General features: G+C 40.2%; 1 protein-coding gene and 1 long non-coding RNA gene across 13 annotated transcripts in view; one reads left to right on the top strand and one right to left on the bottom strand.

Annotated features, from left to right (window-relative positions):
• Positions 1 to 1,565, top strand: part of LOC149313887 (uncharacterized) — a 5,663-nt gene extending 4,098 nt beyond the window's left edge. The window contains exon 3 of the long non-coding RNA XR_016280876.1: positions 1,456 to 1,565. This is a non-coding gene — a long non-coding RNA (uncharacterized LOC149313887). The remainder of the gene's footprint in view (positions 1 to 1,455) is intronic.
• The window catches only part of QTMAN (queuosine-tRNA mannosyltransferase), a 278,206-nt gene that overhangs the window by 30,229 nt on the left and 227,977 nt on the right, over positions 1 to 20,000 (bottom strand). For 11 of the 12 annotated variants that reach the window (XM_089520087.1, XM_089520088.1, XM_089520080.1 and 8 more), the window contains one exon: positions 4,933 to 5,042. The exons of the other annotated variant lie outside the window; for it this stretch is intronic. In XM_089520087.1, coding sequence (XP_089376213.1) covers positions 4,933 to 5,042 — 110 coding nt within the window. The remainder of the gene's footprint in view (positions 1 to 4,932; positions 5,043 to 20,000) is intronic. 12 annotated transcript variants of the gene reach the window in all.

The raw sequence follows: 20,000 nt of genomic DNA, 5'->3' as shown, positions 1-20,000 counted from the left end.
TCCTAAATACAAAACATATCTAGGTAGGAATTACTGTGAAAACCTATGGAGATGGTTACACATCACAAACCATAAACCTAGGTTAGTCATTAAGAAGAAAATAAATGTGCAAAGAAGACATTCTACTATAGTACTCTGTGTAAACGTACAGTGAAAAAGGCCTAAACATGTAAACTTTCAAGTGAGAACTCTTCATTGGGGTTTCACATGGTGGTTCATCAAGTGAGCCTCTGACAGAATCAAATGGAGAACCTATTCCTATGTTAATTTCTGAGCCTCCTCCCCTGATTTCCCCATGTCAAGGATATGTGATCTTCAAAACAAAAGCATACTGTAATTGTGAAGTTGAAGGCTTTCACAGCCAGCATCCATAATTTTTTGTGGGTTTTTCAGGCTATATGTGGCCATGTTCTGAAAGGGTTTATTCCTGATGTTTCGCCATCATCTGTAGCTGGCATCCTCATCTCTGAAGATGCCAGCCACAGATGCTGGTAAAACATCAGAAATAAATTCTTCCAAAACATGGCCACATAGCCTGAAAAACCCACAAAAAACCCACACTGTAATTGTTTGAAAGTGGGCTTTCTCCTGACCCCAATGATTTTAAACCCAAATGTACCATGATTTTCATGGTAAGCTTCTTTTTTGCCTAATACTTTTTCAGACTGCTCTTTCTAGCCTTTAACTCTACTTCTTGCCAAAATGTATTTTATTCCTTGATTCTTTTTATTCCTTATTTCTTGATTCTCCTGCCATAAAATTGGACTTGAACTTAAATAGATTTTCAGCAAGTGCTGCCCCAGAACCCATCAGAAAGATCTAGATTTCTCTTAAAGCCTAATGCAGGCAAGAAAATACTCTCTTGCACCAAGCCCAGGCAGAGGCATGAGGGTGACCCATCTGGAAAGAGCAGGGTCATGTGTAGCAAGATGGAACAGGGTGAAATGTTTAACTGCCATGTTCTTCTCTCTGCTGTTGGCTTGTGTTAACACCTGCCCACCTTCTCTTGGTTCGGCGTGGGAGAGCTGGTTGGCTGCTGAAGGACTTGCATATAGAATCTTTTCCTCCTTTTCACTGGTGTGGCCATTGGCTCAAGAGTGTGCCCCACTTATTTCACACTAGCTTTGGAATGAGACCCATTAGGGTCATGCTATGTACTTTGTTGTTAGTATTGTGCAGGATTTCTTGGATCAGGTTGTGAGTTTTGATTTGGTGAGTAACCTGAGTTATCTTTTGAAGTGGAGGAAGGTTTTTTTCCTACTTGCTCTTCTAGAGCCGTCCAGCAATTGGGACAGAATTTTCACATGGGTTGTGGCTACGCTCATCTACACAAAAACACACAGCTTGTGTGAAAGCACTACATTAAAATGTGCAGGCTGCTAAGAGGTATGGCTAGCCTTTGCTCCTGAGCTTGTCCAGGAAGTTGACAAAGTATGCTTCTTTTCCATCCTTCAGCCTGCTAGAGACTCACACTGAACACTGGGACTTAATCAGATAGGCAGCACAAATCCCCTCTTGCAGATCCTCCACTGTCATCAATAAAATTATAGCTCTTTTAAACCCAATACCTGGCTCTTGTTTCTTATTCACTGGGTATGGGTGCAAAAAACACAAGATTAAGAAACATATAGATATTTTCAAAGTACAGTTTTCAAGAGATCCGATAGTTATGACTTCTATAACATGTTCATTAATGAGATATAGTTTAGCTACTTTGTTCTTCAAAGTGTTAACTTACTTACAATTATATAAGCAACTTTATTGGGTTACACCAAAGTAACAGAAGAGTTGGTTCAAATTTGGAAGACTTTTTTTTTAAAAAGATCACCAGATCCACAGAATATTATTTCATAAATGTGGAAGGAAAACAGAGTGAACACTGGTAAGTCTACTACATATATAAGCACCTGGTCTAAATGTTCAGTGGGGTGGATAGCCATGTTAGTTTGCTATAACAAAAGCAACAAAGAGCCTTGTGTCACCTTTAAGATATATGTTTTATTTGGCTTAAGCTTTCATAGACTTGACCAGCCCACTTCCACTGATGCATCTAGAAAATCAGGAGTAGGAATCATGTAGCCCTTTCAGTATTCCTCACCAATGTCTGGGTCAGCTAAGGATGCTGGGAGTTACAGTACATTATCTGGAGGCAATATCATTTTCACCTGTGTGTTGGACACTGGGGTTAGTGGAGGATAAGATGTGTATATAGGATTTAATTATATACCATGGAACCACTGATAACTCTATACTGTCTATAATGAGTGAGGACGCTTTAGCCAACTAGATGTTTTTGACGACAAACAAGTCCTTGCCATTGGACATGCTTGCTAGGGTATCTGGGAGGTGAAGTCTCAAACATCTGGAAGTCCAAAGACGAAGGTGTTTGAGATGGAAACCTTTCCTAGACCTAACTGGAGATAGTGGGAATAGACTACAAGCTCTTCTGAATGAAATGTGATTTGTCCTGGTAATGAAGGGACCTGTTGTCCTCAGACGCTGCTGAACAACAACTCCCATACGTCCTTATAGGTTACAAAGGAAAGGACATAGAGGAGTTGAAGCCCCACCCCACCCCAAAAACAAATAAATCCGGAGAGTCACAGATCCTCCTACACTGCTTTCCCCTTTTAGCTAAGCTTCATGGTTCAGCATACATCCTGATCAAGAGACAGAGACCTCATATGGAGACAGGCTTCTGCAAGTAGAATTGTTCTTGGAACCAAATACTTTGTTTCAGTGTACAGTTCATTTTGATGTGCATCCTGATATGCTATCCTTTCATATTATGTGTATGTGCCTTCAAGTTGCCTATTGACATATGGTGACCCATTAATTTTACTGGGTTTCTAAGGCAAGGAATACTCAGAGGTGGTTCTGCCAGTTCCTTCGTCTGCAATATATCCAACACCTGATATTCATTGTTGGTCTCCCATCTAAGTATAGGTCAGGACTGACCCTGCTTAGCTTCCAAGATCAGATAGGATCTGTTGCCTTTTGGGTAGTTAGGTCCTTCATTACAGGGTTATTAACTGCATAATATAAACATGCTGTTGGGGCTGAGCTGAGCCTTTGTTGTCTTCCAAAATCCTAAGAATCTTCTAATCAAAGCTGTAGCTATAGTATTGGCTCTTATGGCCACCTAGAGAACCTTAGCAGCTACATAAATGCATTTTTCACTAAGTAGATTAATATGTTATAAGTCCCTTGCTGCAATAAACAAATGGTTAGAACATTAAACTGAACTAATTTAATGATATTGTAAATATAACAGACTCTTAACTCATAGTATAAAACTTGGTATAGACTTTCAGCAAAGAAGTGGTCTTTTATTTGTTGAACCAAAGCTGTTAAATTTCTATCTCAAGAACATTTAGAACTATTTTTGTGTGGGTGTAAAGTAAATTATGTTTCAAATGGGTATTATTTTGGGCCTTCATGGGCAACAGACTACTGGATTATAATATTACTATTACATGTGATCTTGTCAAGCAGGAACACTGTTTATCGTTACATCAAAAACTGTCAAAGCACAATTGGTCAAACAGCGTTCATTGTATAATGGAATCCTGAAATCCTGGGGTATTTAAAGTTGCAACAATACTTTTATGTATGTTTTCAACATCTAACAATGAAATACAAGCAGTGAGCTTCTCATCTCAACTGGGGCACAAACTTTTCCTGATTTTTCCAGACACATATTTTATCTAAAAAGTTATATATATATATAAAGATACATGGCCATTCAAATTGAGACTGAAGTGTTGTGTATCATATTGAGATGCAATTATTATTTGAAAGAACTCTTATTCTAGATCAATTCACGTAATCTGATTACTACAACCAATTCATGAAAGCTTCTACTGACGTAGATCACTTTCTTGCCTATTCCTTTGATATAACAATTTATCTCTTCAAGCTATGCCCCTGAACTTGGCTCACTCGCTAGGTTGTCTCAGCCCCAAACATCAATTATTGTAGAGGAATGTTAAGTGTTGAGATGGAGGTTTGAATCCAGATGGTTGTAATGGATGAAAAGAGCTATAGTGTATGATAGTGGAGGTATTGCTTGGAATCAAAGAAGAAAGCCAAGTTTGGACTGTCCTGTTATCCTATTAATTCATTTTCCTCATTTGAGAAATTCAGTTCCAGGACACTGATGTTCCACATTTTTCCACTGCCATTGAATTTTCCATCATCTGTAGCTGAGCTTTACTTAATAAAGTACCGTCAGTACTCTTATTCTGAATGAGACGTCACAATTTGTCTATATGAGACTTCACAGTTTGTCTATATATCTTCATCCAGACTGCATTAGATAGCTTGCCACACATCTAAATGGCCACAACTGGAAACTTGATACTGAAGAAAAGATACAGGAAGAGAAGAAAGCAGGAGAAGATGAGGCGACAACAGCAAATGATGATAAACACTGTGATTCTGGGATCACAGAGCAACAGCTATTTACTTTTCCTATTTCTTTTGCATGTATGAAACTTATTTTACATATACAAAACATATACAGAACTAGTCAGAAGTAAGCCCCACTAAACTGAGTGGGGCTTCCTCCTGAGTAAAGCTGAAAAACAAGAGTGAGCAACTGAGATTCTTCAGATGTTTTGGGCCTATAAGTCCCATCAGCCTTATCCAGTACAACCCATGATGAGGCATGCTGGCAATTCCAGCCCAACAATATCTGGAGACCCACAGTTGCTCTCTTCTGGCTTGTAGGATTGCACTCTTACACTTTCAATTATGAACATATGTTGCTGACTTTTACCTTTATATGTACTTACTTCATCTGACACTGCACTTCATCTGACTCTGCACTGGTATTGCTCACTTTGGTAAGCTGGAAACATTAACTACAGAATTGGCTGTTCTGATATCTGTAATGTAGAGAACTTTAAAAACAACAATAAAAAACAATACCTGGAACATCAGTGAAGGTCTCGCCAAGGACAGACACATGAAAACTTAATTCCATCTCTTTCATTTTCAGCAGCACTTGAAAGAAACTTTCTGGATCCTTATCATGTTCCCTTGAAGTAAAATAAAGTGTACCTTGACTTTTGGACTATTTATTTATAGAGAACATCACATTTATCACAATATTATGCTTCATCAGAACAATGTTACATTATATTTGAATTCTACAACAGAATGTCAGACTTCGAGACGCTCCTTGGCTGCAGTTGTTATCTTTCTTACTTAAAAGTTAACTTTCTCTGAAAATAATGTCACAAATTGCCAGGTAAAGGGGTTTGTTGGCACTTTTTAACAAACGCTCTGTAAGAGATAACACTCTTCAGATAGCCTTGTCCTTTGAAAACACAAGTTACACTCTCCTTCCAGTATATCAGGAATGGGAAACATGCAGCCTTCCAGATGTTGTTAAATTGTACTCAGCATCTCCTCTCATTGACTATACTGGATAGGGCTGCCAAGAGCTACAGTTCAACATCTAATTTCCACCTCTGAAGTATCTAACCCAGTGCCCACTCATGTCAGAGACAGCCTTAGTAGAGAACTCAGAACTCATTCTCAGGGGGTAAATGGTTTGATCTCACAAAGAGTCATAAAGTAGGAAGGTCCTCATGCGCCATTGAGTCCAACAGGGTCAATGTCCAGCTGAGACTCAAACTAGACTGGAAGCCCACATAGGCATCATGATCTGAACCCTCAAAAACCCAACTCCTAGAATGACCACGTCAGTTTAGGGAGTGAGGTTAAGATACGTTAAAAAGTATTTTTCTGTTGTTTGGTACAAAAGTTCAGTACTGTACTAAAGCCCACCCATAAGGATTTTTGCCAGCGGTTTCTATCTGTAGTGGCAATAGCTGGCTATAATACCATTGGGTAGACTAAAGGTCCATCCACATTGTAGAAATAATGCAGTTTGACACTTTAACTGTCATGGTTAAAGTGTCAAACTGCATGGTACAGCACTCTTTGGCAGAGAAAGCTAAAGGCTTTGTAAAACCATAGATCCCAAGATTCCATAGGATGGAGCTACAAACTGCATCATTTCTACAGTGCAGATGCACCCTACCCTATCTTCAATGTTGGAAGAACTTATTTCCAAGGATGTAGAGATGGAATAAGGTTGTATAGCTCCTAAACTCCAGTACAAGCATATCTTGTGGTTTCAATGTTTTTAATTAACTATTTTACTTATCTATTGTGGAGGAATGAAGGAGTAAAGAATTATTTTTTAGAAATCAAAACTGTAATGTTAACTAGCTACTGGAGTTGGGACATGGGACAGTAGTTATAATGAAATGATTTCCCAAGTTCTGGGGATTGCCACAGCATGGCAAAAAGCAATGAGACTTAAAGTTCAATAGCGCTAAATTTAAGATGAACATTGTACAATTAGGAAAATTACAGAATCACATTCAGCAATGGGATAGACTTGCTGGAGAGGGACCATGGTTCAGGGATAGAGAATGGGTAGGCCAAGGATGACATGAAGCCCCAGGCTGTTTTTGTAGCCCCTCATCCTTGAATTCCCCAGACCATTTTTCTGGCAAAAACCCAAAGGTAACTGTCTTTCCTGGAAGCCTCCATGAGTGTTGATTCAGCCACTCCATTGTTTAAAATACTCATTTGTTCCCAAAGCAGAAGCAGATATACAGCCATTTTCCAGTTTTATTTTGTATTTCTGGTTTTGGGGGCAGTTTGCAAGGCCATCTGTGAATCCCAGGGACAGAATCCACCACAGCTGCCCACACCCACAGTTGCCCAGGAAGGCCCAACCCATATTCCTATATATCCGCTTGGAAACTGAGGAAGAGTTGAATCCTCATTCAGAGGCCAAAAGGAACATCAGCCTACTTTTCTCAATGATATAAATATCACTTCTTTAGAAGAAAAGCCTACGAGCTAATCCACACAGCAGAAATAAAGCAGTTCAATACCATGTTATCATGGCTCCATCCTGTGGTATCCTGAGATTTGTAGTTTGATCAGGTATTCAGCTTGGTCTATTTGAGCGCTGGTGTTTCACCAAACTACAAATCCCAGGATGCTGTAGGATAGAGTCACGGCAGTTAAAGTGGTATCAAACTGCTTTATTCCTGCAGTCTGGATACACCCTGTATCAAGTACCTGATGCATACAATTGAGAAATGTACAGCCCAGTACTTGCTACATTTAGTACAGTCCCCAAACTGTGGTCTTTAGGCAATTTTGGACTTCAGCTCCCAGAATCCCAGACTATCGGCCAACATGCCTGAGGCTTCTGGGAGATGAGGTCCAAAATCTCTTAAAGGGTACAGTTTGGGGACCACTGATTTAGTAGGAAGTAAGCCTTATGCATTTCAGGGATTAACTCTTAAGTAAATACATGGAGGATTGCTGCCTTTTTGTGATCACAGGGATGAAACACTCCCCCCGCCCTCCCTTTTCACTAAATGAAGTCTCTTAGGATACATCATGATACAAAATAATTTCATACATAACAGGCACGTGTGCAAATCTCTAAAGGTATTGTGTATGTTGAAAGGGTTATAAATAAGCTGAGCTAAAAGCAATATTAAAAAGGTCAATCTTAATCTTCTTAAAACATTTAACAAAGGAGCTTTCTAATATTTCACTGGTACAGAGAACTCAAAATGGGGTGAGGGGGTGGGAACGAAGGTTTAATACTGCTTTACAAATATATAGTGTTGAATCAATGCACTTTCTTCACAAATGCAGCAGGAAGACCTCCTTTTCAGGTATTGTTCTTCAGCTGATAGGGCAGAGCATTCCATCAAGTACAGCTCCTCAAAATCAGTGTTGAAATGTCTGATCATTTCACTTATCACATTGGTTGATTTCCAAAGAGCACACCAAAATAAAAGATAGAAAAGAGACAGCCCTGCTATTGACTCTGAAGTAAAATATCAACTTTTGATTATGTGATCTGTGAAAAGATTTTGAAGATGATCTTGGTAAAAATAATTGTAGTGAGTATGAAGTAGCTGACATGACCAAATATAAAAGTCTAAGTATGTGACCTTAGTAGGAGATATGAAGCAAGCTGACATTAGACAGTGGATCTACATAGATTAAAATTCCAATGGCCACGGTCTCTGGTCAATAAGACTCATGCATAGATTTATAGACAGATGTGGCCTCTTGAGCTATATGTGTATATGTGTCCATATATATATATTAAAATAATTGCTGTAAAAGCTAGAATTGATGGGAAAAGAATAGTGGTATGATCTCCCTAAAATGCTAGGGTTTTTTTAAAAACATGAAATAGGCTAAATCTCACATGGTTTCTTATGGTAAAACTTCAGGACAGTTGGTGTGGATTTTCTGAATTAACTCTGAGATGGCCACCTGGAAGAGAAAAGTGATGTTGAATACGAAATGGGTAGTTGCCAAGCTCACAGTCATGATGGATAGATGGATGGCTACTAGTCATATTGGAGGTGTACTGCTTCCAGAATCAGAGGCATGAAGCATCTGAATATCAGCTGCTGAGCCCAACACTAGGATTGCCCTCATTTAATTTATGTCCCACTTGTGGGCTTCCCATGGGCATCTAGTTGGCCACTGTTGGAAACAGCATGCTAATTCATTCAGTGTTATTGGCAAGACAGGTGGTAGTAACTGGCAGAGGTGTAAAATCAGCTTACACAATCGTGTGTGTGTGTGTGTGTGTGTGAGAGAGAGAGAGAGAGAGAGAGAGAGAGAGTGAGAGAGAGTTATAAAACGAAGCTATCACAGACCGACTTCTCAGATGGTGTAAATGTTTCAACACATGACAATTGTTTCACAACCTGGAAAATATTTAATGTGGGTCAAGCCAGGAAGTGTAAGTTCTGATTTATAGCGACACATATGAGAACACACACAGCCACCAGCAATTGACTTGTTTTAATCAAGAGCAATTATGACCCTCTGGATGTTGTTGGACTGTAGCACCCGTCATCCCTCATCTCAGCTGGCTAGGGCTAAAGAGAGTTACAATCCAATGGTATCTGGGCGGCCACAGGTAAATCATTATGCTAATCATCATAGAAGGTGGTACTGAGGAATAAAAGTGAGAATCCTGTTCACTTGTAAAAATACAGGGCCTTCAAATGCAATCAGTGAAAGAAGATCAGCCTGATATTTTCAGGAAGATAAGTGCCATAGAAATAGTATTGTGAAAAAACGGTCAATCACACAAAAACACTATTGATGCTTCTGATCTGTGGCAAAGATAATCAATGGCTACAGGAAAAGAAGCACAAGGGGGGAAAATATCTAGGTTATAGAGTTGCCAAGACATGTGAGTGAGACATGTGAGCCTAGCATACCAGAATGCTGATGCCAAACTGGAAGAGATATGACAACCTTTATAGCAATGTGGCTTTCTAGATGTTGTTCCATCAACATTTTCCAGCACCACTAACAGTTAAGGACAATGGGAGCTGCAGTCTGGAAGGCCAAACTTCCTGCTTTAAATGTTTTAAGTAGCGATGGCTCAATGCCAGAAGGTTTGAAAATGTGGTGTGTGTGTGTGTGTGTGTGTGTGTGTGTGTGCGTGTGTAAAGAAATGAGACAAATACCATACCCTTCAAACAGTCCTAATTCAGTTGGAAAAACAGTGTTTTCTAGTGCCTGAGGAACCTACATCCCACTGTCTAACAATTTTTTTTAAAAAAAGTATTATTTTATGGCCTTTCATTACACTTAATCCACACAACATAAGCATCACTCTCAGAATAAAAGTGGAACTCAGTGTTGAACAAATATCTATGATTTTAAAAGAAACAATATGATCTCTAAAATAGTAATTGTTGGTCACAAGCATTTGTTGGTACCCCCACCAAATTTTAAGTGCAAGTGGTAAATGCTAATTACCTGGTGGTGGTATTATTATCATCATCATCATCATCATCATCATGCGTCTTCTATTTCTATTTCTTTGGGCTCCTCCGAACATTAATGGGTCTGACACAGAGACAGAGGATTTTAGCAGGGGGAAGCATACATATGTTGAGCTCTACATGTGAAACGGAATTCTGACTATGTAGATTTCAATTTGAATACAGATCTGCTTTTGGAGGAGCTCCTTTGGTGGAGGAAAGGACCACAATTTGGGACTCAAGGTGGCTTACAACTGATAAAAAATAGTTAAAAATTCACAAAATACAAAAATAAAAAGTGATTAAATTATCAAAATAAATTAAAACCAGTGGAACATATAAACCACAAAAAACATGACAAAAATAGCAAATAGAAAATCTAGCTCCTTATACAAGACTCATCCTATCTAAACAACCAGTGCACAAGGGCCAGCTGAAACATAAAGCTGTTGGTCAGTGAAACTGAAAGAACTGTTGGACAGTGAAACACGCTGCCTCGGAGTGCAATGGAGTCTCCTTCTTTAGAGGTTTTTATACAGAGGCTGGATGGTCATCTGTCGGGGGTGCTTTAATTGTGTATTCCTGCATGTCAGGGGGTTGGACTGGATCTTTTCCAACTCTATGATTCTATGGTGCGTTACACACTGCCATTTACTACGCACTCCGCGCGTCCTAGGGTTAGGAAGGGGCGTGCTAGAGTTAGGAAGGGTCTCACCTTCCTAACCAGCCCCGTTTCCTAGGATGCGTGGAGTGCGTAGTAAATGGCGGCGCCCGTCCACATGGGCACCACCATATTTACGTCTCGGTCTCACAGCGTCCGGACATGGCGGAAGTGGCATCACAAGTGCGCGCCTCGCGGCGCCACTTCCGAGGGCCAAAAAGGAGCACCACCTCGCGGTCTGGCCGCCGGGGCTTCTCGGCATAGTTAATGACGGCGACGGAAGACCGCCCGCTTTAGGGCAGTCTGTAACATGCCTATGATAAAGTTTTTCAACTGCTTACAGAAAAGAATGGGAGGGGGTACCAATCTAATTTCTCTGGAAAAGGAGTTCCATAGTTTTAGGGACAGCCACTGCCTGATTTCTGAAGTATATGGAGGCAGGAAAACAAGCATAGTTGTTCCACTGTGCTCATTTTAGAATTTAGCCCTGGTATGCTATTATTTGTAGATCCTCAAAGCTCTGTCTGTCTGTCTATCTGTCCACACATACATATAGTCACCCACCACTTTTGCAGCTTTGATGTTTGTAGATTTTATTATTAATGAATTTTATTAATATGTACTCTCTAGGAAACTCTAGATCCTCTAATATGACTCATTGGTTAACATCTGCCAAAAGTCATGCTGGAGGACCTAGAGATTCCTAAAAAGGACACTTTTCTAGGCATTTTAGGTCCTCCAGTGTACTTCTATGGCTAGCGTCTGGCAGATGTTGCCCACAAACATGTGCTGGAAGACCTAGAGATTCCTAGAAAGGCGTTCTCTCAGGTAAAAAAAAGGGTTTTTTTTTAATTTGCAGTTTTTCCACTTTCATGGGCTCCTGATCCCCAAACCCCAGTGAATGTGGAGTGTGTGTGTGTCCGTGCGCATGCGCACGTGTGCACACACACATATATGTCAATAAATAAATATAAAATAATTAAAATACAAATACAAGTAATATATAATAAATGTTGTTGTTGTTGTTGTTGTTGTGTGTTTCCAAGTTATTTCTGACTTATGGTAACCCTAAGGCAAACCTATCATTGGGGTTTCTTGGTAAGTTTCTTCAGAGGAGGTTTGCCTTTGTCATCCTCTAAGGCTGAGAGACTGTGACTTGCCCAAGGCCACCCAGTAGTTTTTATGCTTGAGCAGGGAATCAATCCCTTGTCTCCAGAGTCATAGGCCAACACTCAAACCACTACATCACACTGGCTGTCAAAATAATAAAAAATATACATAACATAACAGGAACAATAATACAGTTGCCCCTCCCAAATCACAGGGGCTCCATTCCAGACCTCCCCCCCCCATTAAAATGGTGACTCGCACATATGCAAGTCCCATAGAGAATAATGGTGTGAGTGCACACGGCAGCATGCACATGCATGCACTCATTTTAAAGATAGCAGATCATCCCTCCCACAAACAGCAAGACTGCGGACTTTAAGTCAGCACATATGGAGGGACGACTACTATTATTGGGATCATGAAACACAAGAAGAGATAACAACTAAGGAGAGACAAGGGGCTGTTTAACCCTTACCTCCATATTCTCCCTCAAAACTGCAAGTAGTCCTAAGAGGAAGCTTCCATTGCTGAGGAAGGGGACAAGGTGAAATAACACAATGGACAACCAATTGGCAAGAAAAAGGCCACAACTTTATTATAACAGCAAACATAAGAACAGAGAGGGGTGGCCCGAAAGCATGAGGTCTGGATCTGTCATCCACCAACGCGTGTTGTTTGATGAACCAAAATGCCTGGTCACAGCCAAGCTTCGGGATGACAGAGGGGTAACCGGCTTAAATTGTCCTCCACTTAGGGAGCCGGTTATGCGCATATGTGCATCCTTGTCCCGTGTCACCGGGGATGCTGAATTGATGCTGCCACCGCACAGGTGACATCACAAACTCTCAGCACCCCTGGGTCCACATGGGAGTCCCAATCCAGTGCTCTGCAGCACAGGAAACCATGCCCACCAGATCCGAGACCCATGCTACTGCCCCCAGAACAGTTGTAACAGCACAAGGAATTCTGCAAAAAGGGAAGGAGGGTGGGAGCTGAAGGAAAATGATGCTGAGTGACAGCACCACGCAGCCCTATATAGGCTGGCTGGCCAATGAGCAGCCAGGAAGCTGGGGTGGGACCTCCCCCCCCCCAGGCCTCCTGGATAATGACAGGGCTGCATCCACTGCAGCCACCAATCCCAGGCCACTTCCTCACTCCCAGGGGAACCTGGGAGTTGTAGTCCATGGCCCCAGAAGTGCCCTGGTCCGGAAGTGTGGCATTTCCGCTCCCAGGGAACCTGGGAATCGTAGTCCGCCACCACGTGGACACGAACTGCCAGCCTGCCCGCCATGCTGCGGAGCCTGAAGGCTTGAGCAGCAGCGTGGGGCACCGCCAACCACCGGACCACCAGGGAGCATCACCTTGCTTCCCCTCCCCCCCATAGTAACAGGACCAGCCCGGTGACTTGAGTGGTCCCAGATGGTATTGTGCACACATGGTATTGTGCCCAACTGTCATTGAGAACATCAACAACAGCAAAAAGAACCTCCCATTTAAATTTACAGGGTTGGGTTGAAGGACAAATAGGATAGCTTAAATATTTATTTCTTTTGTTGAGAGACCTCATGGTCTGACTCTGCCAACTATTCAAACAGGTTCAGTTATATCAAGAGTGTTACCTCACAGGACTCCAGAATGGACAAAAGTTAACTCAAGTTGGTATTTCACATTACTGAAAGCAGTGGCTTTATACAAAAGTGGCCGAAAAGAGCATGGGTCAGGAGCAGTTGAAGCAAATTCGAGTGATTTTTGGACTTCACAAAAATGTGGTTTAGTGCTGCCTTTCCTAAATGAAATTAGTTTGATATCTTAGTGTGCCCATAAAGATGAGAGAACAGTCAAATCTAATACCAATGTTCTGGTAAGATTACTCATGTGAACTATGTGAGAGAAGCCACTGTCCAAATAGATATATATTAGAAAAGGTGTGTGTGTGTGTGTGTGTGTGTGTTTGTGGCTGATCATAGTGACATCCAAGATCAAGTAAACAAAAAGTTAAATCAGCTTCTGACACACCAGCTTATACAAACATAGTGTAGTGCAGTTTCAACTAATTTTTTCAAATGATGTTAGAAGCATTCCAAGATTTCTCCTCTTTATCAGCACATCATTTATTACAGTAGTGTCAGTTCTTTTAAATTATATCAGCGTTTCCCAAGTTGGTGTCCTCCTGATTTGTTGGACTTCAATTCCCATCCTGGGGGTTGAATTCCAACACACTTGGAAGAAGGCTCCAGATTGGGACAGGCTGGTTTTCATCAAATGAAGCTGGCCAGGAGAAACCTCCTTGTTTTGCTCCATTCAGTAAACATTTCAGTATTTTAGGAAAATTACTCCCTATGAATATTCCTGACTTTAGCAACATTTGTACCATCAAAATCTGCACTGAAAATTGGAACCAGATCTGCTGTTGTGATTCCACAGAGTAAATGCAAACTAAAGAAGAGGAGACAACAAAAAGTAGTATGAAAATCATTTTGGATGATTTTTCATTCTGCCATTTCCATTAACAATGGCTTATATTTACTTTTTAAAAATATTTTGCCCAGTGGAAAGGGGGCTAGTTGGCAGTGTTGTAGAGTAAGGCCAATGAGCAGGTCTAATTTCTTATTCTGTGCTGTACCCAGGTACAGTACCTTTCCCAAGTTCTCTTTCAAATGCATAGGGCAGGCAATCACTTATAAGTGGATGGATTTATCTGTTTATGGGCACACATAGAAACAAGCAGGGTACCAAGGATGTGGGGGGGACGGGGACCTGTACATAGCTCCTTTACTTCCATCCAGCCTCCCCTCTTTATTAAGCCAATTTATACAAGTTTCAGATTGTGACCAATTTTCACCAGTTGGAAAGATGGACAACTGGATGGGTGATGTGGGAAGGCAACACACACTTTCCATTACCATGATGTTTTCAAGGAGAAAGGGAGTTCTGCTAAGCTCTTTGGAGATCACTCTACTCGCAGAAGCTATATCTATACAGAAAAGGCCCCTGACCTTCATATAATTCATTCTTGAGTAATCAATTCCCACTTATAAGAGAATCTGGGAGAGGGATAGCTGAATCTTAAGACTATTGGTCTTGCAAAAATATTATGATGTGAAAAGTCCTAAAGTTTTTCAGAAGACAATGGTGACGTATAAAGAATATGAGAATATAATGCTTTTTGAGCCTCTTAAAAGTCTCCCATATCAGAATAGAAAATGCTGAAAAAACTGTAAATAAAAGGAGAGCATTGCTAAACCATTTCCCACTTATAAAAGTTAAAAATGCCTACTCAGGGATCTTAATAAAACTTGTGGAAAATGTATCTAATACTTCCAGAAAGCATAAGCCACGTTTCAAAGAACAAAAAAATGTATTGTGTTGCTAAATCTGCCAGATCGCTTTCTGTAAACAAGATATTTACCATCACCAACAGGAATTTAGGTCTTCAAATTTTCACTTTTTGAAGGTCAGATAACTATGTAAGTGCTTAATAGGGAGAATCAAAGTGGTACCTCTGAATATCTCCAAGCTCTGATGGGCTTATATTCTGCTCCTTAGGTGAGGTATTAGCAAAGCTTATTTATTTTCATTTCCAAGGCTTTTATTTGCCCGTTCCCTTGTGGTAAAGCTGATTTCCATGATGATTCCCTTCTTAATTTTAATACCTCTTTTACTCATCATATAGACATAAGAATTTCTCCTAAAATAATGAAACCCTTCCAAAAGAAATAAAGAAAACTAAGAGGAAGGGGAGTGGGAAAAGTCAGCAAAAGCTTACTTTTCAATTAATTGATCCTCTGTCATATGCACACATGAAATATTTTTATATGCAGGGAAAATAAGGTTAATTAACATAAAAACCCTTCACTCATCGAGGTGTTGAATTTTGTATTTTATCCATGCTGCTGTAAGCGCCTTGATTTCCCAGTAATGACCTAGTTCTCCTAATGAGTAACATTAACCCCTGGCTGTAGCTGTCCAGGACTTAATTGTCAACTGGAGCTGAAATAGGAGAGTTTGCCGATCAGCAGGTATGTGGTATATTAACTCATGTCATTTCAGACCCTAATAAATAAATCTGTTGCTAAGGCAACAGGAACATCAGCTGTATCACTTCTTTTGCGCTTTATAAAGGAAACTGCCTTTCACACCAAGCTTTTAAAAAGGAAATTAACTATATGTAACCATAATTAGAAGAAACATCATTTCTCATCTTAGAAACATATCCACATTAATGAGAAAAGACACTGAAAGAGGTGGTTAAAAAACCCTGTTTTGTACCATCATGATGGTAACTGAAATTATTTCCTCCTCGCGTGCAGGAATGCAAGTTCAGGTGTACACATTCAAATGGAACATGAAACAGTGTAGTGTTTTGGATGCATTGCTCTCCAGGAAGTAAGCCTCGCTGAACTCAAGGATACTTAGGCTGCATCCACACTACAGAAATAATACAGTTTGACACCACTTTAACTGCCATGGTTCCATGTTATGGAATTCTGGGATTTGCAGTTTTGCAAGACATTTAACTTTCTCTCTCAGAGAGCTCTGGCACCATACCACACTGCAAATACCAGGATTTTTTTTAGCAAGAAGCCATGGCAATTACAGTGGAATCCCAGGATGAAATTTATATAACTTGACTTTTAAGTGGGATTTGAAAGAGAAAACAGAAGAGTAAAAATGCACCTAGCATGGTATAATGTTTTGAACATCAGACTACATCAGTGGAAACCAGGGTTTGAATCCCTCCTTGGCCATGGAAACTCACTGAGTGACCTTTGGCAAGTCACACACTCTCAGTCTCCAAGGAAGGCAAAAGGTAACCATCCCCTTTAACAAATACGTCCTTCCTATCTACTTATGCCTAGGTCTACTTATACTTGGGTCAATTACACTTCATGACCAATGTGCAAACATGATCTTGGATACTCAGTAAGGCAGGTGGCTGCCCCAGGATGTATCAGCTGTACCAGTCACTTTCCTTCATGTGTAAAAGGTGTTACAGTACAATAGGGCTGGGGCATTTTTTTAACCATGCCCAATATTCATGAACACACAATTAAAGTGTCTCCTCAGAATAAAAGGAAACATTAATAAAGTGTTTCCTCCTCCTCCTCAACTCCCCCCCAACCATCCACAAATGTGTGGTTCACACGGAGGAACTTTAGATGTAAATGTAAATTTTAGGATCAAATGCTCAAATATCAGCTCATCAGACCAGACACTAATGACTAAAGAAGTGACGGGATCAATTCTGATTTATGTATATATACCTAAATGATATCTTCCCTTATTTGCTACCCAACTGCAGCATGCTAAGTTAATACAAATGGAATTTTTCTCACTGGGATGAAAGAATAACAGATTTGGCTAACGGCTTCATCTCTGAAAACAGTAGCTTCCAAACACTAAATACATAATTCAGAATATATCACTTTACCTATGTGTTAGCTGGTGTTTAGAACATCAACAAAAGACGATGAGAAAAATTTAGTAGAGTGGACTACATATTTGAGAATGAAAAAAGATGAAGTCTCCTGTCACTGACTACATGGCTAATAAGTGGGTGTGGAAAGAAGTGTCAGCAAGCTAAAGGGTATTTTGTCCACAGACCCGGAAGGAAAGGAGCAGATAAGAAAAAGAAAGAATACAAGAGGGAACTGCAATTGCCCATCCCTACCTCTGTTGCTCCCTGTTTATGTAAGTGTGGTGGCATATTTCTGTGATTCTAGCAACATCTGTCAACAATAACATTGACCACAAGTTACTAAGTCTCTTCTCTACTAGATTCTGATGGTGCAATGTGACCTAGATTTGCATGTTGCATCCTGGAGATGTTATAGCATAGCCTCATATATCAACAGCAAAAGGACAAAACTTCTCCATATTATCTTCCTATGGAAGTATCTGCAGATGGCTCTTGGTTATAAATACATTAAAGTCCAGTAAACCATATTCTTGATTTCTAGATGAATTAAATTATTTTCAGGATATTCTCTTTTCACTAAAAGCAAAATGTTTTTGTTAATAGTTGCTATGCATAATGGTTCCTCATACTGAAGTTTCCCTGTCTTGTCTCAACCACTGGATTATTCTTCCCTGGTCACATACCTGAAAAGTATGCATAGGAAGTCTGAGATGACATTGTACAGAAATGTCTTCTACACAATTTGCTACAGCTACTATATGTGAGTGGCAGTATAACAAGTAGTAAAGACTTGAGACTAAATCAAATTGTTTGGCCTAGAAAGCCAGCATGGTGTTGCGGTTCAAGCGTTGGACTACAACTCGAATCCCTACTTAATCATGGAAACACATTAGTTCACCTTGAGTACATCACACTCTTCTCAGTCTCAAAGGAAGACAAAGGCAAATCTCCTCTGAACAAATTTTGCCAAGAAAAATTCATGACAGGTTTGCCTTAGGGTCACCATAAATTGGAAATCACTTGAAGGCACACAGCAACAAGTGTAGACCCATTCATGTAACAGACTTTGTGGTGACGAAGTTCTCATTGATTCTGTGGATCTATTCTAGTTGAGACTAACAAATAGATTTAGGCCAGGAGTTTAGACTGTAGGGACCTTCAAATATGGAACTTCAAATTCCAGCATTTGTCACCATCACCATTGACTACTCTGGCTATGGCTGCTGGCAATAGCAGTCATCTGGAGGGCTGAAGAGTTCACACCCCTGATTTAGATTTCAGACTGACTGGGCTAACATCAGACCTGGGCTGACATGAGATCTGGGCTGACACGAGATCTTAGCTTTGAGACTGTTTGCGGCCTCAGGCAAGTCAATAATTCATAACCTTATATTCCACCTATAAAGCTAAACAGGGAACAACAATGACAAATTAACTGGTATACTGAGAAGACTAATAGTAATACATTTCTTTTTAAAATAGAACTAAAATATGATACATTATCAGGAAATACTGCTACAACAATATTGGCTATGGTATGATATTGATTTTCAAGTGAACATTTTAAATCATACATGAAGGTCTAGTTTACCTGATACCTTTTAGGACAGTGAATAAGAGAAAGAGGAGTGACACAACTACAGTACTATGATTCCACTTTAACTGCCATAACTGCATCCTATGGAAATCTGGGGGTTGTAGTTTGGTGAGGCATTCTCTGGCTGAAAATTCTAAATACTCACTCCTAAACTATAAATCCCAGGATCCCCAAGGATGCAACCATGGCAGTTTAATAATAATAATAATAATAATAATAATAATAGTAATAGTAATGTATATCCTGTCTTTTCCTGAGTAATAGTACTCAAGGCAGCAAACAACATTTCTAACAATACAGGTTAAAAACAGCTACAAAAGTTATATGAAAGTAAAAAATATTAAACAACCATACTATAAATGTTTTAACCAGCCACCAGAAGGAAAGCAAGGATGGGGCCAACCTGGCCTCTCTGGGAGGGAGTTCCAAAGTCTAGGAACAGCCACTGAGAAGGCATTCTCCCTTATTTCCACCAAACAAGCCTGAAAAGATGGTGAGACAGAGAGAAGGGCCTCCCCAGATGATCTTAAAAGCCCAATGGGCTCAAAAAGGGAGATATAATTCTTCAAATAGCCTAAGATGCAAATCTAAGGAATCCACAGGATGGAACCATGGCAGTTCAAGTACCAAAGTTCCATAATTGTATAGTGTGAAAGATCCCAGGATTCATATCTAATTTTTCATTCACAAACCAGCCCTGCCATGTCAAATTGTACCAATATTATGGCTTGCATTATGGGACCATCTACACTACATAGTAGAGAAGGAACAGGTAGTTAATAGCATATGCGACAGCCAGGATTTGTTTCTTGATTTCTAAATGCAATACTTTTGACACCAGGGCAGCAACACAGGATAACAATACTGGATTTTCTGACCAAACAGTGGAAAGAATTTTATAAATGCTCCATCTTTACACTCACCTTCACCTTGCAGTACAGGACCTGGAACTGTGTGCCCCTCTATAAGTTTTTGGACTGCAGTTCCCAGCTTTCCTTGCCACTTGGCTGTGTTGGCTCAGGGCTGCTGGAATTTGCCATCCAATAACATCTGGAGGGTCACATTTTTCCACACTTTCTATAGCAGAAGCAAAAGGTAAAGTGCATAGTATTTTGTAACTCTCCCCATTGTGCTAAAACTGTCCCCAGGATGCAGCAATTTCACTTAAGATGGACTATGGGACCGTAATATTGACAACCACTACTCTGCTCTGAGTCAGTCTTCAGCTTCTCCTCAGCAGTAACACAAACCCACAGTGTGGATTGATGCACCTGATTCTATACAGTTTCTTGCTGACACACGAGGTCATGGGATCAGGGCATTCATTTGTAATAAGTAGAGGTTAGCAACAATATGTGATCT

Source organism: Sceloporus occidentalis, unplaced genomic scaffold, assembly GCF_023333645.1.
Source record: "Sceloporus occidentalis isolate IW3139 unplaced genomic scaffold, rSceOcc1.0.p SCAF_4, whole genome shotgun sequence".
Lineage (NCBI taxonomy): Eukaryota > Metazoa > Chordata > Lepidosauria > Squamata > Phrynosomatidae > Sceloporus > Sceloporus occidentalis.
Note: the sequence above shows the minus strand (reverse complement) of the source record. Positions and strands in the feature narration are given on the sequence as shown.